The sequence below is a fragment of the Pithys albifrons genome, chromosome 4 (genome assembly GCF_047495875.1).
Source record: "Pithys albifrons albifrons isolate INPA30051 chromosome 4, PitAlb_v1, whole genome shotgun sequence".
Lineage (NCBI taxonomy): Eukaryota > Metazoa > Chordata > Aves > Passeriformes > Thamnophilidae > Pithys > Pithys albifrons.
Window position 1 is genome coordinate 86,870,931 of NC_092461.1, and position 26,215 is coordinate 86,897,145.

General features: G+C 37.6%; 1 protein-coding gene across 1 annotated transcript in view; it reads left to right on the forward strand.

The window, feature by feature from the left end:
- DOK6 (docking protein 6) overlaps window positions 1-17,320 on the forward strand; it is a 244,065-nt gene extending 226,745 nt beyond the window's left edge. Inside the window, exon 8 of the mRNA XM_071553138.1 lies at window positions 16,966-17,320. Coding sequence (XP_071409239.1) covers window positions 16,966-17,105 — 140 coding nt within the window. The 3' untranslated portion in view covers window positions 17,106-17,320. The remainder of the gene's footprint in view (window positions 1-16,965) is intronic.
- The last annotated feature ends 8,895 nt before the right edge of the window (window positions 17,321-26,215 follow it).

Sequence of the window (26,215 nt, forward strand, 5' to 3'; positions counted from 1 at the left end):
CTTCTCTCCCCTCTCTTCTCTCCCCTCTCTTCTCTCCCTCTCTTCTCTCTCCCCTCTCTTCTCTCCCTCTCTTCTCTCCCCTCTCTTCTCTCCCCTCTCTTCTCTCCCCTCTCTTCTCTCCCCTCTCTTCTCTCCCCTCTCTTCTCTCCCCTCTCTTCTCTCCTCCTCTCTCTCTCCCTCTCTTCTCTCCACTCTCTTCTCTCCTCTCTTCTCTCCTCTCTCTTCTCTCCTCTCTCTTCTCTCCTCTCTCTTCTCTCCTCTCTCTTCTCTCCTCTCTCTTCTCTCCTCTCTCTTCTCTCCTCTCTCTTCTCTCCTCTCTCTTCTCTCCTCTCTCCTCTCTCTTCTCTCCTCTCTCTTCTCCTCTCTCTCTCTCCTCTCCTCTCTCTCCTCTCTCTCTCTCCTCTCTCCTCTCCTCTCTCTCCTCTCCTCTCTCCCTCTCCTCTCTCCCTCTCCTCTCCTCTCTCCTCTCCTCCTCTCTCCTCTCCTCTCTTCCTCTCCTCTCATCCTCTCTCCTCTCCTCTCTCCTCTCCTCTCTCCTCTCCTCTCTCCTCTCCTCTCTCCTCTCCTCTCTCCTCTCCTCTCTCCTCTCTCCTCTCTCTCTCCTCTCCTCTCTCCTCTCTCCTCTCTCCTCTCTCTCTCTCTCTCTCCTCTCTCCTCTCCTCTCTCCTCTCTCCTCTCTCCTCTCCTCTCTCCTCTCCTCTCTCCTCTCTCTCTCTCCTCTCCTCCTCTCTCTCTCCTCTCTTCTCTCCTCTCTCTCTCCTCTCTTCTCTCCTCATCTTCCTCCTCTCTCTCTTCCTCTCTTCTCTCCTCTCTTCTCTCCTCTCTTCTCTCCTCTCTTCTCTTCTCTTCTCTCTCTCTTCTCTTCTCTTCTCTTCTCTCTCTCTTCTCTCTTCTCTCTTCTCTTAAATTTATTTGCTTTTGGAGGGTGGAAGAAAATTCAAGATTTTGTGATACATCTCTGCAGCTTTTTCAAGGCAATTAATTTTAAAATATAGAAGAATAATAGCTAGCAGGTAGAAACTGTAACACTGCTTTTTTTTGGTGTGCTCCTTGCTGATACTGCTTCCTTATTTTTGCTCTTAAAGTAGTCATTTAGTAGTGATAGGATGGGTTCTCTAATGCATCATGATGGTCCAGTTCCCTGAGTCACTGCTACTTAGCCATTCTACCAAAGACATAAAAATTGGATTTCCCCTTACTCGTTGTCTCTACTGAAATCCCCAGGTATTGTCTGAAAAACACATTTATAGGCGTAAAGCATATGGTTCACAGGCTTCAGCAGCAGGTCTGAATGTCTTCTAAATTCAGATAGCTCCCCAGCTGCATTTTAAATTCAGTTCCTGATTATCCTCTAAAGTAAATGGACAGATAGATTTCACATCCCGGAAAAATTCTGGTTTTAGCGTATGATTGTTCTCATGAAGCTCTTTAAAAAGGCAAAAATTTTTGTTTCATTTTGTTTTGCCTTTCAAAGTGAATTTATGAAGCCAGGTATTGTTGTACTGAGCGGACATTTTGAGATAGTACATCCAGTTTCTGAGCTACTTTAGAGGCTTCTATAGCCATTGCTGTATTTCATTAAATATTCATTGCAAAGAAACAAAAGTGGAAGTAAATAACTGTTACCTGGATCCCATCCTTCCACTTATGAAGAAAAATATAAAATCTTAAAAGAATGTAAAGGTCTCATTTTGTGAGAGACAAAGCTCTTCAAGAATCATGTAATACTCCCTCTTCTGTGCCTTAGTGGTGCTCATGTCTGCAGCTGCAAGACTATATAAAGAAAATTATTTTAACTGCAAATTCTAGCAATGGGATGTAAATATGGTGATTTTGTGATGCAGAATCACTGTCCTGAGTAATCAGGATGGTGCAGTCATCACTGGTGTGAGCTATAACATAGAAGATTTTAGTTCCTTTTCTGCTTGTGACATAAATCATCTGTATTTTGCTGTTAATAGCATACCTGTTCTATGAACGTTCTCTCACACTTCAGCCTGAGGATTCAGCTAAGAAATACTAATTATTGTCTTGTTCTGTTTAACAAGTGATGAGTAAAAGTCCTCGCAACTACTGATTTTTGATTATTATATCTCCAGGGAAGGGGAGGCTATAAAGAGATAAATTGGAAATAACTGGTAAAAGTCATTTGCTTTCTTTACTTTATGAAGTTACTTTGTTAGGTTTGGAGGGAAGGGGGTTGTTATTTTTTCCCCTTAAAATTATCCTCAGTGTGCTCTTAAATAGAGGATATACATGTTTAATTTTAGTTTGACTTTACTCTTGCAACCCAAAGCCAGTACCTCATACAGCACAATTTTGCAAGCTGCCATTTTGCCTCAATGTAAAATTAGGTCACTATGTTTCATCAGATATGGTACCTTCAGAGTTGCCTATTCTGCTGAAGTCATTCTTTTACTTCCTTTTAAATCACAGGTGATTTCCAGTTCTTTAAATTCCAATTTTTTGTCTTGCCATAAAACTACTTATATTGTATTATTTACTTCCCTCCTTTTAGAGCTGTACTAGTAAACCTGAAAATTTACGTGCAAGTTAATAATTTTTGTGGTGTTTATGGAGAAGTAGTACCATAACTCAAGAACACTGTCTCATACTGTATGCTTCTACATTATATGCTGCTCTGTTATAATAGGCACTGAAAGGAGAAATAATAGCACAAAAGGCAGCAAGCCATGGTGGCAGAAGCTGGTTTTAATCTCTTTTGTATCTGAGCTGCAATTTCTGGATTGCACCTGCCACTGTGGGGCTGCCAATAGCTGAAAATGACTGGAGCACTGGGTGGTCTAGCCATATTTAAGAAATTCCACAGATTTCATTAAGAAATTATGAAGTGGGTCCTCTTACTTTTCTTTCCCTTCTACTGCTGATGTCTCTGTGCCATCTGCCTTGCTCTTAGCTAAAGTGCTACCCAACACTAATATCTGTAACATCCAACCATTCCATTAGATTCATTCATCCTCGTTCACCTCATCTGTTACGTGTATGCTGCAAGGGCAGACATTCATACTGAACTGTACTTCTGCATTATAGTTCTTTCCAGTTAAAGCCAATAGCAAAATCACCATCAGTAAAACGCCTTGCTTTAATGTGAGACACTATTTTCTATAAATGCCTGTATGCAGTATAATTACTTTGTAGTGTCATGTTCTGAATATGATTGCTGGTTATTGCCTTGTGCAATGGGCACTACTTTTTTTCATTTCCTATATTGTTTTAGTAACATTTAACTAACAGTCAGTAAGATAGGACAGAATGAATGTCTTTTAAGAAACGATAGTTCTCTGTCACTTCCTGCTTCAACAGATCAGTCAGTTGGTTTGCCAGAATGCTTGGGTGTTTGTCAGGACTCTTCCCAGCAGCTGGAATTAAGGAAATCTTTTGAAGGGAGGTCTGCTGCTCTGCATAACAGCTTCTGCAATTTGAGACGCTACAGAAGGAATACCAACAAAAAAACATCCTCAGTGACCTGAGAAACAGAAAAGGCAAAACACAGGATAGAATATTTACAGGTTTAATAACAAATTTCCAGAAAGAAGACATGTAGGTGGTAATTTCAGTGTGTCTTACTATTAACATTGGTTTTCATATTACATTTATTTGCTTATTGCAGGGGACAGGGGGGAGGGGGAGGAAAGGTGGGTTTGGAAGGAAATAAATGCTTTGGCTTTAGCCATTTCTTCTGTTGTGTGAAAGAGTAAAGAAAAAGGGACTCCTCCCATCTCCTGACACAAGCAGATCAAGCACTTTGACACAACTTACCTGATTTACCTCCACTCTTTACCATTACACAAGTCTGATGAAAATGACACAGTTTGTTCAAACCAAATCACAGTGAATTCCCTTTCAGGGAAGAAAGAGCAAAAGAACATCACTTGCATCCCTCACTGAATTAGAGCCATTGTTTTTGATTTCCTGGTGAGTAATTGAAGGCTTTTACAGCTAGAAGAAATTATTTATAGAGTCATGAAAAATGGATTAACTTTCCTGAGTGCTTCATTGATGTTTTAGGCATCTACTTTATTCCAATTAAACTTATATAATTTAAAAATCAATGAACTTCTTTATTTTAGAGAATAAATTATAGAGGAAAATAATTTGTTTAGCCTCTGTGAACTGCCTTATTGCCACATATTTTATATATGTAATCTCTGCAAGGACCAAAAGAACTCCGAGTGCTGTTACTCTCAGTACAGAGAGAAACCTTTTCTTTATTCCATCTATTCAATAAACTGGTCAACCACTTCCCATGGTTACAACCAAATGCCTCCGAAGAAGGGATGGAAATGTGTAGATTAGGCTTACAGAGTTTCCTATTACTTATAGAATTTTTGAAACTCAAAATATACCTCAAATACCTGTCATAAAATCCATTTCTGTATTTTTTGAGTACAGAGTGTATGTTGGTTATCTAAATACTCTCAAATTTGATTTCCAATTCAGATCAATGCATGTCAATTTAACTTTAGAGAGGATGTAAGTAACTAAAGATAAGTAACATGCTTAATATTCATAACTAAACTAACTTTTAAAAGTATGTTACAATCTTTATTCATGGAAAAAAAATTAATTCTTACTCTAGATGCTGAACAGAGCATGGAGATGGGAAGCTCTTAAGTACCCCCGTCTATAATTGAACACTGTTACCATATTGGCAATTAGCATCAAGTCTGTAACCAAATCCCTTTTTCTATGTCATTGGTGAAGACACTGAGCAGCACTGGTCCAAGCAGGGACCCCTGAGGAGCACCGCTTGCTGTTGATGTCCATCAGTACTCTGAGCCATTGACCACTACCCCTCTGGATGTGACTGTCCAGCCAATTCCTTAGCCATCAAACAGTCCACCCATCAAATCCTTCTGTCTCCAATTTACAGAGAAGGATGTTGGGGGGACTGTGTCAAAGGCTTTACAGAAGTCCAGATAGATTTCATGCATAGCCCTTCCCTTGTCCACTGATATAGTCGCTCCACTGTAGAAGTTTGGTCAGGCAGAAAATGTCCTTGGTGAAGCTGTGCTGTCTGTCCTGAATCATTTCCCTGTCCTCCATGTCCCTTAGCATAGCTTCTAGGAGGATCTGTTCCATGATCTTCCCAGGCACAGAGGTGAGGCTGACAGTTTAGTTAGTTGCAAACAGTTTTAATGACTGCATGCCATTTAGCAGATTGTCTTTGCTATTTCAGTGGGAAAGTATACAAGCATTCTTAAACTCGTAGTTGCAGTTTTTCAGTAATTCAGTCTATCCTTTTAAGTGAAAGAGAAGTAGGTAAAGTGAGATGTGAAGGCCTATTTTAAAGAAAGTCAAGCAACCTTTCATTTTTGAACAATGCCTGCACTCGCAAGTCTTATTAATAAAGAACACCCTATAATTTGAAATTCATTTAAAAAAATCATCCTTTCTCCTTTAGAACTTGTGGAGAGGTAGCATCTTCATGTCTTCAAGTGCTTGAGGAAACTTTTTAATATTGCCAGAGAGCTAATTATCAACTGAGGAAATATTTCACTTTTATATGACAGCTACTATTACTATCTAGTTGCAGCTTGAAATAATATTAAGGTCTTCTAAAGAATATTTCTAAGGACAATTTCATAGAAAGTTAATTCATAGAGAGCTTAAATGTGAATAACAAATGGTTTAATAAATGCTTTCAAAATATGGGTAAAAAATAGAACAGCTTTTGAAAGGTAGAAGTTCTAAAAGCTGTGTTTCATCCCTGCATACATTAATGTGAGATCTATTACCCTTCCTGAAATTTGTTCGTTAGTGGCAGAAAAATAAGTGTAAAATCTTTAGTCAGTTTAAATAACTCATTTTATTAAACTGGGAACTCTGTTTTTACCTCCCACAAACCACCCTCCTCCTCCCCTTCTCAGCAAAGTGCATATAAACAAGACTAATTCCCCATGTTACAACATAAATACTAAGTTCCTTGAAAGAAAGACATTTTACCAGAGTCCAAGACTTTTTCCTGTCCTTGGAGGACATTTACTACAGTTTGAACAGCATTCTGTCCTTAGATACCCCTAGGGAAGTAAAAGCCTGACTATGTTGTGTAACAGACGTAGAAGAATACGATCAAAAACAGATGATGAATTTTGCTTGTTTTATGCAGCAAGAAGCTCTAGCACAGCTCAAACAGGACTGAGTCTGCAGTGCAACCATTTGCTGAGGTAATCTCGGGCACAGCTGATGCTAAAAGGAGTGGTCTAATTACACCTCATAACCATTTGCAACAGACAGGCATTTCATCCTTTTTGAATTGCCCAGAAGTGGAGCATATCTGTCTCTACAGTAAAACCCAAGCAAGCATAAAACATGTTTTGGATTTTGGTTTGCCTTTTTCTGTGGATTTTTTTGGGGTATTTTTGTTTGTTTTTTTTTGTTTTGTTTTTTTTTTGGTAAAGCTTAGTTTTTTTACCTGGGTCTTCAGGTGTACAAAGAAACTGCCTGGGAGCACCAAATGAAGTGTTCAGCTGTACCAGCTGAATGTCTTGGACTTTGTGTTTCATATGTGGCTAGTTCTCACATTATACTCAAATAATAAAATTGTCTTTTAAATATAGTATTTTAAAATAGGTATCCATTTGGCATAAAGCCTTCGTTCCCATTTTTTCCTATGTCAAACAATGTAAACTATATTTCCTGCCAATTTTTTTTCTCTTTTTTTCCAATCAAAACTGTATTTTGCTTGCATAAAAATGTGGTGAAAAACATATTCCCTCCATCCTGTCAGACCAAATTTATTCTGTGACTTCAGACCTTTTGTGCTGAGTTTCATTTTATGGCAATTTTTTTATAGGCTAGTTATAAATCGTTGTGAATGGAGTGTTTATAATGAAAATACTACCAGGCTAGGAAATATTGGCCACACTAAAGATCAGCAGAATTATAGCAGCCACAAGACTGAACAGTACTGATCAATCTGCCCCTATAGTATCCCATTTTAAAAGGCAGTATACTGTCCACACCCTACACTTTTTGTCGATGCAAGCAATTTTTTCCTTCAGTTTGCTTCAGATACTCTTAATACAAAATTAGAAATTCACTGTTTCACTCCATCTCTGTAGTATCAGTAAAAAGCGCATGAAACCTGTATAGTGTTTTCTGGAATAGTGTATCCAAGGGGAAATGTCAACATGATTTAAAATGCGATAAATATTTAACAGTGACATATTCCATATCATCAAAGTGATATGCAGTGTATAAATTTGCATATTTCATTGCATTTTTCAGTAAGATGCTTTCTGCTACATCAGTAACAGATTTAGGTGTTGATTTTTTAACAATGTATCTGATAAAAATCTGTCTTCTGATTGGGAATTTAGTTTTGCTGTAATAAAAATGCAGCATAAACATTGTGAGGAAGGGACAAGTGAACACTGATCAGACAAATTGGTAAACCAAGATGATAACACTAGATACATAGCTATCAGCTTTCAATTATTCTGGTAGATGCAATTTGCAAGGATGTAAAAGAAAATTATATTCAAAATCTGTTTCTGCACAGAGATCAACCATCAGTTGATTCTCAGCATGACTTCATGCTCTACACAGGAGTCAAAAACAGACAGCAAAATGTGGAGCACTACCTACTTAAACAAGCAGAAAGTCATTATTTAAGGCAAAGTAACTGAATATACACAATTTTACCTGTCTTTCACATGTTTTTTTTTTCACTAGATTTATACTCTTCCTACTTTTTATTTATTCCAGAAGCAGGGTATTTTTTCTGAATATTTCTTTTTGTTGGTTTGTTATGTCTCCATGACACAAAGTAAACACTAAAACAACTTGCTTGTGGAAGTTTTTCATAACTGTTTTCTCTTCCCCCCACTTTAGCCTTTCCCATACTATCTTAGGATCAGAGCATTCCTTTCTTCTAATTTCTTGCATTTTGCCATCTCCTTATCTTTCTGATGCAATTCAAATGTTCCTTGAAGTGAAGGAAATTTTCACTTGCAGGAATTTCTCCTTTACTATTTTCCTTAGTATCAAAAACATGGAATGTCTCAGTTTTGTGAAGTTTCTGTTTAAAAAGTTCATTGAGTTTTGCACTTGAATAGGAAAGTGAAACTACACACATTGTGTATAAAAATGCTTAGTCTCTGTTTACTTGTGTGGTAAATTAAATAAATTTGTTTGGCACAGACATAAAGTTCAAAAAGAGTTAATATTCTCATAATAAAGCTCAGTTTTAGAACTTAAGTGGAGATGTTTTATATTAGGTTTTGTATTAGTTTCTGGTTGACTGAGGCTGTGGTTTAAAGGATAAATTAGGCCAGTGATGTAGCCACCTTGTACACTTTTTGGGTAGCTTTGTTAGGGCACTTCTTCAAGATTTTATTTCCTGTTATTTAACTTGCTGATATTTTGACAGATTTCAGAATTAAACTGCCTACATTTCCTCTCAAAAGCTTTTTCTCAAGTTTATGATGCCTGTATCTTTCAGTATAAAACAAAATCCTTGACCATAGTCTCTTCTCTATATACACAAAGTTTGTATCATCTGTACAAGGGGTCAGAGAACACTGCAGCTCTTCTTAGTGCGAGTCAGGAAGAGCAGCTCAACGTTTTCTTCAAGTGATTTAAAACAAATCAGGGGATTTCTTTCTCTCACAAGCAAAATGGCTAAAAAAGAAAGTATTGCATTGTATTACAGAAAAGTTTGGGTTGCAAGATGAATCTGCTTAATTCAGGGCTGGCATAGATCAGGTTCCCTGATAAATACTTTAATAAACTAAAAAATGAAAGTATCACTGCTGAAAATTTGACTTCTGCAGAATCCCTGAAACCAAACTCAGAAATCATTCTTTCTGAGAATCTTCTTCAGGAAAATTATGTTTGTTTTGAAGCAAAATTGGACCTTAGCCTAATTTTGTGTCAAGTGAGAACATGATGGCACCTCCTCCAACTGTTTTGGCGCAGTTAAAGAGTTGGACTCAGAATGGAGGGAGAGAGGAGGCTGTTTTAGTACCGTAACATTCGCACAGTTGTAAAAAGCTGCAAAGATGAACTCGATCTCTGTAAGGATCACTGCAGTCTGTATGAGAAAGAAAACACAGGAAAGCTAAGTACTGGCTTAATGTGTTTATCAGCACAGTGTCTTGGAGCACAAAACTACAAAAATTGCTACTCCTGCCACTTTCTTTTACTCAATCACCCTTGTAGTTGAGGCATGCAGACATACAGTTATGTACAATAAATAGAAGAGCACAATTCAAGGAGATGTAACATGTAAAATAGATCACTTTTCCTAAATATGTGCCATATTTTGGCTGCAGGAATGTGGGCAAAAAGGGAAAGGATTATAGGTAGAGATGTTGGGTAGTAGGTGTTTATATATATCTCCTCCCTTTATAAACACACAGAAACATAGAAAGCTGGTACTGTGGCTGAAAAGATACATTATTATGGGGGAAAAAAGCAACCTCAAAATGGAAAACAATTAAAAGTACAGAACAAGATAAACCTACTCATTCTTGAGAAAGATGTGGTTGATGTTCTGATGTTCTACCACAGGAGCTACATCAACTTATCATAGCCTAAGCAGGTAAAGCACAGGTTAAGTGCAGTAGGAGAGCAAGTATTTAAAACCCTATCTAGAAGAACACAATGGCAATTCACAATTAACTAGCCTTCAGTCAATATAGTAGATTTACTTTTGTGTTTCAAGGTTAAATGTTTGGTGTTTTGGGTAAGGCTCCAGGTTAAATAATGCTCATTTTTTCCTGGGCGTAACATTTACTAGCAAGTTACATTTTTCATAGGTATTGAAACAATTTTTCTGTATTTCAAAATATTGACATGTAGATGTGCTCTTCATAAAACTCCAGCATTCTTGTGCTGATATTGGAATGTTGTGAACTTTTTTCTTAGTACTCAAAAATATGACATACTGTAAATTTACTGGTTTAAACTGCCGATTCTGCAGTAGATTCTGCATGCACTTGTACAGCTTATTCCTTTCTAGAGACGGCTGGATGACAATGCCGAAAACTCTTAAGTTAAATAATAGTCTTCCAGTTCTAGAAAGTGGTACATTTCTGTAACAAGTATATTTAACTCACATACTTACTTATCATAAAGTTGTGCAGGGAAAAAAATGTTACTATTTTTATTTTAAATCCTGAAAAAAACGAAAATGTTTTTCATTTCAATTTTTAAATTTAGAATGAAAAGGAAACATTTAAAAATGGGAAGGGAGAAAGTATGACATTCATTCTCTTAATATATTTCCTATGTATTTTATCGTCAATTTAAATTGGTTTTATTCAAAAGTATCTCTAATAAACAAACTAAACCATTTTCTTAAAAATCTGTCTCAAAAATTAGGTTTCCTCATGTGCTCTCTCCCTTCAGGAAGATACATACTTCACGAAATAAAATCCAAAAGTGTTTTAGAATATATAAAAGTTGGAGCCCAGCTATGTTCCCTGGAATTTAAATTCTAACTAGTTACATTAAAGAGAAAAGTTGTTTTTTCTTCATTTGGAACTGAAACAGGCCCACAGTTTCACTTTCAATAAGTATATGGAAATCAATATGCTGTAATTTGGTTTATGCTATTTTTCAGTTTCCATCTGCTCCCTTCCATTGCATCTTCTTGTGAGTGACAGCATTATAATTGCTGTACCAATTAATGCCCTTCCAATCCAACTGCATCATTACTGCAAAATAAATGTTTTGCTTTGTAGCAGTTTGTCCTGCTATGAAACTTTGCTTTAGTTATTCCAATCATCTAACAGCAGAAAAGGAAAAGCTGCTTTGTCATCAGTAGCTCAATAGAAGACACTGTATATTCAATATGGAGAGTTGGCAGAATTTTAACCAGTATCAATTCATAAATAGGATAGCAGCAATCATTTATTTTCTGTCTTAGATGAAAGTATCCTTTTTGATGCAATAATAGCCACTTAACTGATTTGAGATTGAAGTAAAGGGTTTTTTTGAGGAATGTTTTCTTTATCCAGAATAAAATGTGGAATCTATTTCTTTGCAACAAAAGCTCTTAGAGGATAAAAACTTCCATCTGAAATAAGCAGTCATAATAATTTAGCTGTTTTTCCAGTAAGAGTTTCATTTTCCTGAGTGGGTTTTCAGTGCATAGCTACAGTGCCTTTCCCACTTTGTCCTGTGTCTTAACAAAAATGCTGCAAAGAATAGCAGCAATTGAAGCATTTTGAGACATATTTCCCCATCCAAATGACATCTCAGTGCAATTTGTGGACCTCCTCTGGTAAAAATAGGATCCTTTGTGCTGTTGGGGAAGTCCTTAGAGAACAAAAATGTAGAAGGCTTGTACTAGTTTTGTGAACTTTTCTGGCTCAAGGGTTGCATTTATATTGTCCAGTGAGAATTGTGTGAGGAAACAACATAGAACTAACTCCTTCTTACTAACATTTCATTCCTCAAACTTCTGTTTGCTAATTGGGTTTTTACCTCCTCCTTGCACTATCCTTTGTGCATGGGTAAAATCTCAGCATCTCTCTTTCACTGTTTTACAGACTGTTCTGTATATTGTGAACAAGAGAATTTTACAATTAATATTTCTAAACAGAAAACATAGCTTTACAACAAAGCAAATGATTCAGTTTATTTGGCCTTAGCTTCCACTGATTTATCCATAGAAATTTCTTTTGAGCAACGTGTTTGTCTATAACATTTATAGAAACATCTATAACAATCACAGAACTCTTGTCCTCATGAAGTCTCAGAGCGCTCCCAAGTACAATACACAATACTAACAAAGATATCCAGTCGGCTTTAATGACTTCAATTTTGTGCTCATAATATTGGAAATGGAAATGTCAAATTTTGCTTTTAAAAATAAATTTATTATTATTATTACCTAGAAAAATAAAACTGCATTAGAATTACATCCTTTTGTTTGTAAAGTCATCTGTTCAGATGTTAAGAAATCCCAGATGAAAGCTTCCTGTGCAGCTGCAAAAGTCTGTTTATTTTACCTAATGACTATCTCATATGTGGTAATTAAAGGCCTGCAACAGAATCTGAAACACAGGAGTCTCTGGTTCTATTAATGTTTAATCATTTCACTACAGAAATATAAACATATATTAGATCTTGTACTAGAAAAGCTTAGTCAGAGTGTTTCAGACGTGGTCCTGCCTCAGACATGTGAGTTGTCTGGTGGCAGTTGCATTCCCCTGTGTTTGGTTGCATATTGCTCACTGATCATCATTCTCCAAAGTATCTGGCACTAAAACCAGCCTGAGAAAAGACTGCCATCTCTTATCCTTGGCTGCTTGTTCTGCTCCTCAGCATTGCCAGTACAGTGATTTGTAGGGCTCTTGCAAACCAGATGACCAAAGTGCTTCAGTCTACAGAGCATCTTTCTGTCAGCCACAATGGCACAACTGAGGGACAGTGAGCACCAGTGTCAGTACAGAGGAGAAAGGGAACATTTTCAGCTGATTTTTTACAGAAAGTGTAATGTCAAACCTTACCCACAGGCAGAGGGGAATTTTAACACAGGACTTGTACATCAGAGATGAGTGCTCTAACCAAAGAACATCAGATGAGAGTCCCTTGAATTCTTGTATTAGGAAAGAAAAATGTGACCTTTATTTCGTTTAGAAAAGAAAAATGGTTGGCACCTGCCTTGTGGTTAAGAATTTGAATTCTGAATTTAAAACAGTAACATCTCCCAATAATCAGCAGTAAGGGAGGTTTTAAAGCTTATTCCTGGATCTCTTTGCCTCTTTTTTTTCTTTTCATTTAGCTGGGTACTGCAAGTTTTCTCTCAGAAGTTGTGATCGATCTACTTATATGTACATCAGTCACTGCTGTTACTAGGAAACCATTGGGTTTTTCCTCTGAAGAATTGTTATAAATAAGCACTATGCCATGAAATAAGATCCTTGTGTACACTGCCTCTGCTTCCAACATAATTAAGATCAGGAAAAATCTAATTTTAGTGTAATTTGCTGGGCTACATTAAATTTTCTTGATGGATAATTCATACCTAATTGCTTTGGACTACAGCTTCATTGCATCTTATAATCCTGAGAGTAAATTTGAATACAGGATGAAGTAGGCTGAATAATACTTATGTTTCCAAGGTCCTGTCCTAGAACACAAAAAAAAGAGTACATTTCCTCTGTAAGCCACAGGAAAAACAACTCTTCTAGTTTTGTTTGATTGTTTGTTGTTTGTTGTTTTTTTTTTTTAATTCAGGTCATGAAGTGTGTGTTAATCAAATTCATCTTATACTGACTTCAGACATTGTAGAGAAGAGGTAGTTTTGTATTCTTGAAAACAGCTGTGGTTCCAAAGGGCTGCAAAATCCACAAACAGCATTATTCTACTCTCTTAACCTTTTAAGGCCCAATATGACTGAAGCAGGAAGTTTAGCAAGCTGTGGAACTTTAATTCTTTACTGCAAAAACTTTCCCTATATCTTTAGTTTCAAAATCTTTTCAGGTGACATAAAGCATAACTTTGGAGACACTGAGGTACCTAAGACTCCTTAAGGCTGATCAGCTGTATGAGTATTAAAAACTCACAAATTCTCTATTACCCACAGCTTTCTCATTTCATTTGAACCAACATCCTCTATTCTTTTTGTCAGTATTTTCATAGGTTGATATTATACCGTTCAGCTTGAGCATCAACCAGGTGTCTTAGACCCCTTGGTTGTACTGAGCATGCCTCAGCCTTTTGGTTCTGTCTGTCCCTCTGCTCTTTCACTACATATCCTAGCAATCAGGAGAGAAATCACTTGTCCTCATTAACCCTTTTGGTTGCAGAATGGCTAAAATCAACCCTGTTGTGAGTTTTAGCAACTATCAATTTTCTTTTAAAGAACAGTAAGGGATGTGCTAACTTTTGAGGAATATTATACAAGAAATTAAAGACCTGAATTTAGTCTCCTTTGAAACCCTAATAGGTTCAGATTCATCTTCTACATTCTACGAGACTGCCTAATTCCTTAGCTATAAATTAGTTTAGTAGGAGGACTCTTCATCCCTGTATTAAAGCTGCACTTTACTACAAAAGTGAATTCAAAATTAATTATATGAGATACAGCACATGACACAAATAGGCCTGGGTTTATGGAACTCCCTCAGTTGGTAAATGTCATTACTTCTGCTCATTGTCACAGAAACTGTTTTACATTTTTTTGATAAAATACTTGAAGAGAAGGGAATTAAATGATACCTTGACATATTTTATTTATCTTTACTAGTAAGAAAGAGACAACTTTTACATAGGAAATCACGTGTCTGATTTAGCAGTTCCTTATGGATACAATGGTTCTAGCTTCTATGTAAAAAGAAAAGATTTTTTGTCCTTAGAAGGAAAAATGCCAGATTTGGAACACAAAGTTAAAACCTACAATTAAGCAACTTCTTATGTTTAGGTTTGCATTAAATTACAAAACAAAACAAAAAACAACCAAACAAAAACCCAAACAAACAAACAAAAAAACCCTGTAATAGTGATGCAAATCCCAAACAAATCCCAAATAAAAGTAAAAATTAATTGAGGTTTTACTTGATAACATGGTTAAAAGTTGGTCAAAGCAATAAGACCTTTAAGACTATTCTCAAACATTATCTGTGCTTTTGCTTTGTAACTCAAAACTCACAACCACCATACACTTTAATTCAGTTTAATGCAAAAGCTTTCTGAAGCAGAAAACATTTAAACCTCTCCTTTAAGTCAAGTTTTGATAGCCAATGTCAATTTAACCCAGTGAATAAATAGTAAAAATACACATAAAAAAATTCATCCTGTTTGGTTGTGCTATGAAATAGATTTTTATGACCATTGGCATGCCACTGAAAATTCAATTTCTAGTTTTATTGTCTCTGGTGTCACTAAAATGTACCTTTTATTCTATTTTTCATTTAGTATGGATTTTTTTCTCTCATGCTCCTAGAGACTCATGTTCAGGGGGAATCATGATTTTTTTTTCTCATGAGAAAGTCAGTAGCATGTTATAATTCAACTTTTCCAATGCAAGGTAGGACAAAGTTTCCCCAAATCCAGTGAACATTGTTTTAAAACATTTCGGTTTGAGCTAAGTTCTTTAGTGTTTGTGTCTATACCATTGCAGCTATTCTTTAATAACTCTGTGGTTGAAGTAAAAATATGATTTTGCATTCCTACAGATAATACTTGTGTTAAAGACATTTTTAAAAGCATTACACAAAACCGTTTTAAATCCAGGCTTCAATACAAATTTCCAAAAACAAAAGAGAATATAGAATCATAGAATCATAGAATCGATTGGGTTGGAAAAGACCTCCAAGATCATTGAGTCCAACCCTTGTTCATTTACTAGATCATGGCACCCAGCGCCGCGTCCAATCTGTGTTTAAAAATCTCTAGGGATGGTGAATCCACCACCTCTCCGGGCAGCCCATTCCAATGCCTGATTACTCTCTCTGTAAAAAATTTTTTTCTGATATCCAACTTAAATTTCCCCTGGCAGAGCTTAAGCCTGTGCCCCCTTGTTCTATTGCTGAGTGCCTGGGAGAAGAGACCAGTCCCCACCTGGCTATAACTTCCCTTCAGGTAGTTATAGACAGTGATGAGGTCACGTCTAAGCCTCCTCTTCTCCAGGCTAAACAACCCCAGCTCCCTCAGCCTCTCCCCAAAGGGCTTGTGCTCCAGTCCCTTCACCAACCTTGTTGCTCTTCTCTAGACCCGCTCCAGCACCTCAATATCCTTTCTGAACTGAGGGGCCCAGAACTGAACACAGTACTCAAGGTGTGGCCTCACCAACGCAGAGTACAGGGGAAGGATCACTGCCCTGGTCCTGCTGGCCACGCTATTTTTGATACAGGCCAGGATCCCATTGGCCTTCTTGGCCACCTGGGCACACTGTTGACTCATGTTGAGCTTCCTGTCAATTAGTACTCCAAGGTCCATTTCTGCCTGGCTGCTCTCCAGTCACTCTGTGCCCAGCCTGTAGTGCTGCAGGGGGTTGTTGTGGCCAAACTGCAGGACCCGGCACTTGGCCTTGTTGAACTTCATGCCATTGGAATCAGCCCATCTCTCAAGTCTATCCAGATCCCTCTGCAGAGCCCTCCTGCCTTCCAGCAGGTCGACACTCCCTCCCAACTTGGTGTCATCAGCAAATTTGCTGATGATGGACTCAATCCCCTCATCTAAATCATCAATAAAGATGTTAAACAGGACTGGACCCAATACAGACCCCTGGGGAACGCCACTGGTGTTTGACGATACACACTTCGGAAGTTTACTTTTTGTTACTAAATTAAATCTCAATTTCAAAAGGGAATTCTGAGATAGGAAAACTGTCAAGTTACAGAATTGGGTCATAAGTCATCTGAGTTTTGTCACTGTTTTGTCACTCATGGTTTCCCATCTTGCCTTACATGAGATTCACAGGCCCATATGAAAAATATCTTGCATATCCTCTTCTCAACCAGTATTCTGCCATGTGCACCTTATTCCTCCAGTGCATTTTGAAATTATGATGATGCTATGTTTACCTGACACACTGGCATCCTGTTCAAAGGACAGTAAGTACATGAAGCAACATTTGTGGAACTAATCTCTTTAAAACCCCTGGCATTACTTCCACTACTTGAGCAGTGCTTCAGATAAAAAACAGGTGCATTAGTTTTTTGTCAGCTCTAACATGGCTGGGACTTATAGAGTAAAAAATGTAGTCTATTACACCCTGAAATTTTTAAAAGAATTCTGACCCTAAATTATCCCTGAGTTGGTTCGGGGACCTTCTGCCTTTGCTGGGAATCTGTCACCTGCTTGATTGCTCAGCCACAGGAACTGCCCTGTCCTGCAGCCCCAGAGGTGGCCAGTGTAGCAGGACTGCCCTCCGGGCCCTGGCACCATGGGGCAGTATGAACTCAGTCCATCAGAGTCTAAGTCCATAGTGAAAGGCTTCAAAGCCCAGTTACATCTTGCATGTTTACATTTCCCTGCCTCCAGGTCACAGCCTCAGCTCAGCGAAGGTGTCCCGGGCTCAGACATTTCCCAGCTACCCATCGGAGCAGGACGAGGAGCACCAGCAGTCCCTGTCGCTGGGCAGCAGCTACACCTTCAGCTACGGCTCGGGGCTGGTGCAATGACAGCCGGGGGCAGCTGGCCGAGACAGACTGTCGAGCCTGGAGGCTGCCACCAGGGCCGGGGAGCCACTGGCCCCCTCCACACACACGACTTGCCGTGGAAACTGATGCCCACCAGCTCCAGCCAGGCCACCGCCAATGCAGAAACTTGGAGAGGCGGCTTCCCCGAAGCAGAGGCTAAGTCTTTATTTATTTATTTTGCTGTTCCTTTTGTCAATATGTTCAGAAAGAAGGGGGCTGGGGGGTTGGGGGAGGGAGGAAAGGGGACATGTTCGTCTTGTGAGAAAGTGGTGGAAACAAATGAAACTGTGTTGGTTGATGTGAAGGTTTCTGCATGACTGGAGAAAGTTCCTTCTGGGGCTCCATCGCGATGGCGCATTGACACTGGGGCCTTCCTTCCCGCCTCCACCAGCAGGCTGGCCTGTCTTCACCCGTAACCTAAGTCCTTGCTGGAGCCTACTGATGCCCGCTGGAGTCGCTGACATGTCGCCAACTCAAGATGCAGCGCCAGCGTTGCAGGGTCACCTTCAGATCCAAGCAAGTTCACTCACTGCCCTAGAGGGTGGTTGGGTGTTTTTTGAGCCAAACACCAACATATACTGGAACAGCAGGCTAATGTGTTTTGTTGGGAATAGAGTTTGATGTGTTAAGGTAAGGTTATTGCCTGGTCCGGCTCTAATTTTAAATTCCCGGAGCAGAAATTCATCCCTTACTAATACATGCACAATTCTCATGATGCCCCTGAGAGCTGTGAAAATCCATATCAGCAGCACAGTCTTGTTCTCAAAACTGCTGCAATGTCTTCTTATTTGCAAATTATTTAGGTAACCGTGCCTGCAAGCCTGACTTTAAAAAACAAAAAAAACATTCTTCAGACAATTAAAAGCGGGCCGCATCCCCAGCTGGTGACCACCCGTGCCATGGCTGGGCCAGACATGGTAGAGCTGAGCTCTGGTCTTGTCTTTCTGGTCAGAATTACTTTGATTTTCTCCATTTCCTTCTCAAATTTCCGTTTTAGATTCACATTGTATCTTGTATGATTATGTGTCAAGCATCTGTTTGCTTTCAATAAGAGGATGAGTACCTCTCAATGGAAATTTTCTGTCTTTGGAAGACATCTTTAAAAAAAGAACTGTAGTCTGTGTGTTTGTAATTGGTAATGAGGGAATAAGTTGGAAGGCATACCTGTAGGTGGGGAATGAGTTTTTTCTATCCTGAACATTTAGATTTTTGCAAGTGTTATCAAATATTTATGGATTCCTCATGATGCCCTGAAATGTTTGAAATTGAGAGGAGAAAATCTACCCTCTTGTATGATCTGAGCAGCCTTGTGTTCTGTTCCCAGTGTGAAACAATTGCCATTGTTGCCAGAGGGATTCGTCTCATTGGTTGTTTCTCAGGACAGGTTGAGGAAGCGTATCAAGGAGGTGACATATAGACTCTTTTCCAATTAAACAATCGGGTTTATGTACCATAATTTAACTGAAAAAGTGCTGTTGGGTTTTTTGTATATGCACACATATATATGTATTAAGAGGTATGGAAGAAACTTCTGCTTTTGATTAAACATTTACTGATACAGTATGCTCACCTTTTCTCAAACCGTTTTCCAGGCTAAGAGACCTTGCAGACTTACGGCTTTCTAGACCTCAGTGAACAGCTGCTGAATAAAAAAGCTTTGTAATCTGCTTGAATGAAACACTTCTACCCCACAACAATCACCTTTATTTATTTTTCCCCTTTTTCCTTGTCTTGTTCACTACTTCTTTTCCTTCTCATAGTGCTGCCATACTCAGGAATAGAACAGCTCCCAACAGAGAGTATTTTGATGAGCTAAAATGAAAAACTGCTCTCCCACACTGTCAGGGAGCTGTACCTATGGTGCTCTCTGAGCTGCACCCATCAAGGAAGCTTCATTCACACTTTTATTTAAGAAAAAAATTGGTTGACATTTTGCTTAGGGAAAATTTCCAGTTTGCAAATGTTAAATGCGAAATGTGATGTAAAAGTATAGATACTCTGCTGGTGTAATTCTGTTACTCCATGCAGCTTTGCCAGACATATGCCTTTTGGGGAAGTGGTCAGTTATTTTTGTTCTTTTGCAACTGGGATTCTTTCACTTGCCCTATTATTATATATATTTTCCTTAAAACTCCTTATATTAGGTTTTCAATATGTTCTACAGATTTCAGTGCTGTGTCTATGTAATTATTTTCCTCTGTGACATGAGTACTAGATATTTAATAATTACATATTCTACATAGTCCAAAAGTGGGGAAAAGGCAAGACAGGAGACTATCAGATCTACTTTATAGTTCCAGTGTCCATGAACTTTAGGAACCTATCTAAATCATAAACCTAGTATTTTAACTGTGTTTAGATAAAAAGCCTAAGATCTGTATAATGTGCTCTTTCTATTTCCTGTCTGTGGCTTTGTCTTCCTATGCAGTACATGAATATTGTCTAGTTAATGAAAGGTAAAGAAAGCACGCAAAAAGAGAGAGAGGAGATTGGCCGTGTACAGCAGCTTTACTAAATATTTTGCTTTCATTGCGTAATGCAACCATCCTCTCAACTCACACATTTATAAAATACCTGTGAGATCTCATTTTAAGGCAATACACAGAAGATTGAACTCCAGGACAAAGCTAGAGAACACAACCAATCAAAAGCAAATCTAATCTGTCGAGAACCATTCTTGCAGAGACTAAACACAAGCACACTGGAAATAAAAAATAAGAATGCAACTTCACAGTGTCTTGTAATGCAGCCTAAGAAAACTGGGCACCTGAAGCACAAAGGTGTTCAGCAGCCATTGGATGCTGCCATTAGTGCTGTTCCAGAAGAGCAGATGATACCGTTGAAACACTGGTGTACTCACATAGTTTCCACAAATGTTCCTCAGAAAAGCTCCATGAGAACCAGGTAGACACTGCGCCAATGGCTTGCCAGAAAATTCTGTTTTCATGGAATTGGTGTAATTCCTGGCATATGCCTGTTGATAATCTAAGTGATGCCCCACTGAGACTACTTTGTACAGCTCCTAGTGTTTCCACCAGAAGGAAAACTGTCTTTTGGAACACATGGTAGAGCTGCCTGCCTAGAGACTACAGTGGTCTTTAAAAAGACCCAGGGACCCCATGGGACCCTGTTCCAGTCTCGGCTTTCTTCATGTGCAAGGCAAACAGATAATACATCTGCTCCTGACCCAGGAGTTGCTCTCTGTTTTCACCTAATGAGCTGTGAAGAGATGGAGGGCAACAAAATGTCTTCAGTGGTAACCAGGTGCAGCTGGTACAAATGGAACTTGGCATTAGTACATAATAAAATAGAAGAAATAAAATAAGGCTCTCACTTTCATTTTGATTCTGAGGATGTGTTACAAATATATAACTGTAACCATGATTTACATTTTTTAAAAATCACCCTTGGTAACAATATATTCACCCCTATGAACAAATAGCACACTGCATTACTAAATATAGTTACTAATATATCTTAACTGTGAATATTATGGATTGATGCATGCTGGTACTTTTGATTTTGAGGTCACTTGGTGCAGAAAAGCTGAAATTGAAAGAGACTGGTAATAAATCATTAAATGGTGCTAAGGAACTTGAATAGTCCCATTTTTTTAAACAACTACATGTTATTATTGGTAGTTTAAATCATCTGTGGCTACACTCATTTGAAATGGTTTTATGTAGAGGGAATGGAAAGGAGAATCTCTTGTAGCATGGAGTTTGCTGTTTTACTGAGTAAATATTTAGGTTTTACTTTCTGCGGCAGGCTGTGATTCCAGCTCCTCACATGTATCAGGTCCATTCAAAGTTTTGTTCTTGGGGGGTTTTGCTGTGTTTGTTTTCTTCCTTTTTTTTTTTCCACAAAAGCTCCAGGTAAATCTTGAAAATGTACTGACAAGCCAAAGAAGTTTGTTAGACATTGGCAATAGCTGTTCTCTTGTGTTTTAACAAAAGTCTACCATGACATTTTGGGAAAATACTTCATTTCACAACACATGTATAGAAATACTGTTGCCAAGCAGAAAACTCTAAACAAGTTTTGTTGTAAGCTAATAGGACTTTGCTAGAGGAGGGATTAAAATAGACTATCTGAGGACAAAAGTGTTTTAAAGTGTTTTCTATAGCAATAATTTAAGTACAAAATACAGCCTTCAGGCACCCATTTATTTAGAAGGCAGTCTGTGAAGAGCCTTTCCTGCTTATGGCAAAGAGAAAAAAAGACGGATCATTAATCATATCTCTGTATTGCATTTATCAGAAAAGGAATTAACTTCATGCTTGTTCGGCTCTCCAGTCTAATAGGCAACACTATAAGGAATACTGGGTTTTTGAGATACTTGATCTCTAGGAACCAAAAAAGACCATCAGGCTGTAGCATATAAACCTCTACTCAGATTTAGCTCACCAGCCATGTGTACTAGTTTTCATCTGGTAACCTAGAAACTGCAAGGTGAGAATATATAAGCGTCTTGAATGACTGTGCTTTTCAGCTTGAAATAGAAAATTATTTACAACTGTTTCTTCCTAAATAGGAAGGAGTAATGAGTTACCATTAACCTCTGCATTAGTGTTTCTGATCAGAGTATTTTGGCTCCTTTTTATACCTACTGCAAAGGAGTAAGTAGACGGTAAAATAAGTGTAAAAGGCTGCCCTTTGATTACAGGAACAGATCCAACAGCACTGGAAAGTTTCTTTTTTTCATACATTGTCCAAATACATGTGATTCTTTCCAAACACACTTATTCAACAACATGATATATTAGAATTATAAATTTTTCACCACATGAAATGTGTCTGTTTGTGTTTTTTAAGTAGAAGGTAATGACTGTGCAGCACCATTGTAATGGAGTAACTTTAAAATCCATGGTTGGATATAAGATTGGACTTATGAATTCTGCAGTTACAAAGTCTCCCACTCCATGAAGGGTGCCATGTTTGTTCTTGATACTATAAATACTCTTCACTTTTTGTTTTAGATAAAAAGGTGCTGTATACTGGAAACAAGTATAGGCATATGGTAGAATGAAAGAAATGTCAAAGAATATTGATTCATGACTTGTAACAAGAAGTTTGTTTCTCTGTCCAGGTCCTTATAAGAGAGTAAAAGGTGATAGATGAAGGTGCTGTGTATTCAGCAATTATTTAAATGGCTTGCTTAGAAACCTAAATATTAGAATCTGCAGGTGAACTGGTGCTATTGAAGAAAATTTAAGTTTCACTTTGCAGAGATGCTTTTCACATCTTTACATGCATATGCAGCTCGACAGGTTTTTACAGATACAATTAAAACAGATATGAAAGTAACTGAGGTTTAAGTATGATTAAATACAATTAAAGCATTTTTAAATGTCCATATTTTTCTGAATATTGCAAGCTGTAATGGAGACAATATTTCCTTTTAAACTAAATGCAAGCTCAAAAAGTAATACGCTTTCTAATATGAAGAAGTTAATCTTTTCAAATGTCATACTTCTAGTCCCAAAGAATTAATTTCACTAGGGCTTTTTGTTGCTTTGTTACGGAAATCCTCATGAGGTTAAATAGATTTACTATGTTCTCTTACAATGCTGGGGTTGTCAAGTGTATTAGTACATTTTACAGTAGATTTTTTTTTCCTTTGAGAATATTTGACATGAATGAAGGTAATTTTTAAATATGCTACACATTGTTTTCAGGCTTTTTTTAAAAATTGTGTGATAGCAAGACAGCGTTGGGCATAGAAAATAGCAGAAAATTAATGCTGTTTTGTCAATTCCATAGCAGTAACAAAAAAAAAAGATTTCAGTTAAACATCTATTCTCATCACTGCTCCTTTAGTTACAACAGAATAAATTATGTAAAATACAATTATCCTTTTGTTGTTATTTGTTGCATTTACTGAGTTTCCATAAATGATAGGCTGTTACAGGAGATATCCAGAACTGCTCTTTGTAAATTGTTCTGATTTAAGATGGTTACAAGGAAAAACAGAGAGTACAGAAAAAAAAGTCTTATGACTTCCTACCAAAGAATGACACAGGCTCAGCTTTTATTTCTTCTTACATCTTTGAAGAGCATCATTATAGAAAGGTAGATCAGTTGGGATTTTTTTTGAAATGAAATTAAAAATAGGGTAAGAAATCAACAAAAATAAAAACAGATTCTGTAATCTTTAAAAAGGTTAGGATAAATTAGCAGACATTTAAGCACACGCAATGGGCCTTGTTGAGTGCAAAATAGTTTCCTATTGGAAACTATTTGGACCATTCCATCCTATTGGAAACTATGTTGGACCACTCAACTTCTCTGACTTTATCAGGATCTGGAAACAATGTTTTGTGTTCAGTCTAACTCACAGCACTAAGTTACTGTATAACAGTGGACCCAGGAGTGCTGGGCTCATTTCGATTCACCTGGCTGGAAGAACCCAGTACCAGACTGCCTAACATGCATAATGCAATATAGATGCTTGAAAAAGTTGTATTTTGCACAGTGAGCCACCATTGTTATCACACAGCTTTGTGGAACTTACTGCAGCCAGATATTGTTACAAATATGATTTAGAATATTCCACAGCTGATCAAATTCTGGGTGATAAAAGCAATATTTGCATTTATGATGCAGAGAAATATGTACATAGGTACTCAACTTTCATTTGTCTAATTACAAAATGATCTGACAGAGTTGTGTGGGAAAGTTCCTCCCATTCTACCATTTCTGGGTAAATTATAAAAATTTAAAAGAAAATAATAAATGTTGCTTCAGAAAGTTTTACTTCAAAGGAAAAAAAGGGGTTACTTTCAGTACATGTCAATATTTCTAACATACATTCCTCTCTTCAAATACGCATACAAACATCAGCGCAAATAGAGAAAGGTATTGGGGGAGGGAAAAAGGTAAGAAGAAAGATACTGTGTATTTGTTTGGCTATAGCTTAGAATGATAAGCTATTGATCACTTAAATCATTTTATAAAACTTACTAGATAATATTAAAATGAATTATTTAATGTAATGATCTAATTGAATAAACTTTGAAGAGAAGTGTTAAGTATCCTTTAGAACCACTGAGGGTTTTTTTTCTGAAACTACAAAATTCTCTTTTTCAGCAAGCATAAGGTTAGAAGAAATATGTCAACCCTTGCTAATTCAAATTAGTTATTTTATCTAATTATTCTTGATGCAGCCTGAGGCAGAACTTGGCCAGGGTCTCCCATTTCCTGACTGATGTTGCAGGTAAGATGCTGGATGAACAAACATTTCATGTGACTATCAAAAGCCAGGTCCAGTTTAGTGTTTTGGAGACTACTGTGGGTCTCTGGCCTCGGGGTGGTACTTTTTGCATTGGATATCAAAAGGTCTGTGGCCACCCTGAGCCCACAGAAACCCTGACACCGCACCCCAGCGAGGCAGGTCTTGTGCTCTAGCAAAAAACTGTTCCCCAGGTATGTGTGAGTGCTGGAAATGTCTTTTAAGCTGCCTTATTTACACCTTAAATAATACAGTCTGAGAACTTGGCATATAGCTTCTACTCCTGAGGTCCACAACCTAAAAGAGCATTTTAGCACCTATCTTGTAGACAGATAGGGCTGTTTCTGGAAATAGTCCTTAGTGTCAGACTTATAAACCTGTTTAGGGGGCTAACCTCTATTTGTCATCTCAGCGTTAAAGGAAGTAAGTTTTTCATTTGCACTAGGGAGTACTCACTGAGGCAGACTTTCAACTACTGTAAATAAATACCATTAATTTGAACTTTCACAGAGCTCAGTAAGAGAGTAGATTTAAAGCAGCATGATGCACATAAGATTTAAAAATAAAGCATAAAATCAGTCCTGGTGCTCTGGCATCTTTGTGGCTACAAAAGAAATCCTCATCACCCCTTCAAAAACTGCCCCCCTCCAAAAAAAAAACAACCCAAACCAAAACACACACACACAAAAAAAACCCCTAGAAATTAATTAGATAGTGAAATCAATCATTTGAAGAATCCTCTGAACCTGAAATCTTTTTCTGATGTAAGTTTTCTTATTTGGATCTCTCAGGAGTAAACTAACAGATGCTGATAGCACTTTAACTGTTCTGCCTGCTTTGTTGCCTTGGTCCTCTGCTGCTGTCCCCTTGTTCTGGCATAAGACCTGGAGAGGGGGCAGGTGGTTTAGTTACAGAGCATAGTTAGAACAAGCTATTTCTGAGTGTTGTTGAAAAAATTTAGGGGACTAACAGAAAAGGTGGCTGGGAATTTAGGGCAGGTACGGGTCAGAAAGAGGGCTACTACCCTGTCAAATGTGGGAGTTTGGAGGAGTTCAACTTCTTGTGTTCCTTGGTGGATCCAGCCCTTAAAGCAATCTGTTTCCTCATAGAAATACTGCTTCACCCAAAGATGCACAGACAAAGGAGAGCAAAAGGTAAGCAGAAGGAGCAGTATCATGAACATATTAGTGTCAGAGACAGTCTTTCAGATAAAGGGACATATCTGAAATAAATAAAGAAAATACCAGGTTCTAACTTTCACCTTGTTTCATAGACTGTTTCTTAGTCATCCTGTTCATCCAAACTGGTAATTGTCTTTCCTGCGTTCAGAAGTCTTTTTCAAAGAGATGTGAGTTTACTCCCTTTAAAGATGTAGTTGTACTGCTAATCACTGAATTACTTTGAACATTGAACTTAAACATTTACCCTTTTGACCTAGCATAAAACATTAATTTTATTATTATGAAAAAGGTTTTACTTTTCTTTAATCTCAGATATTAATTTTCCAGTCACACAGAAGGTATTCAAGACTCAGTTTCCTAATGACAGTGTTTTATTATATCTATTTTCTTTTAGCAAAGTTTCTAAGACCTTAAAACAACCACAGAGTTGTTTTATAGCTTAGATAGTATGTTGAGCTGGTTGCTATCCACAGCTGTGTCATTTTGCTTCCTTGATTTTTTTCCTTCATCTTAATCTTTTTTCCTTCATCACCTTTGACCAAGTGGTACAGCATGAAATAGTACAGTAACTGTTCAAAATAGAATTTCCAAATTACAGTTGATGAAGTTTATTCAAAAGAAATGAAAAAAATTCCAAAAGAAAGGGACAAATCTGTGATAAAAATTGAAACTAAACAGCA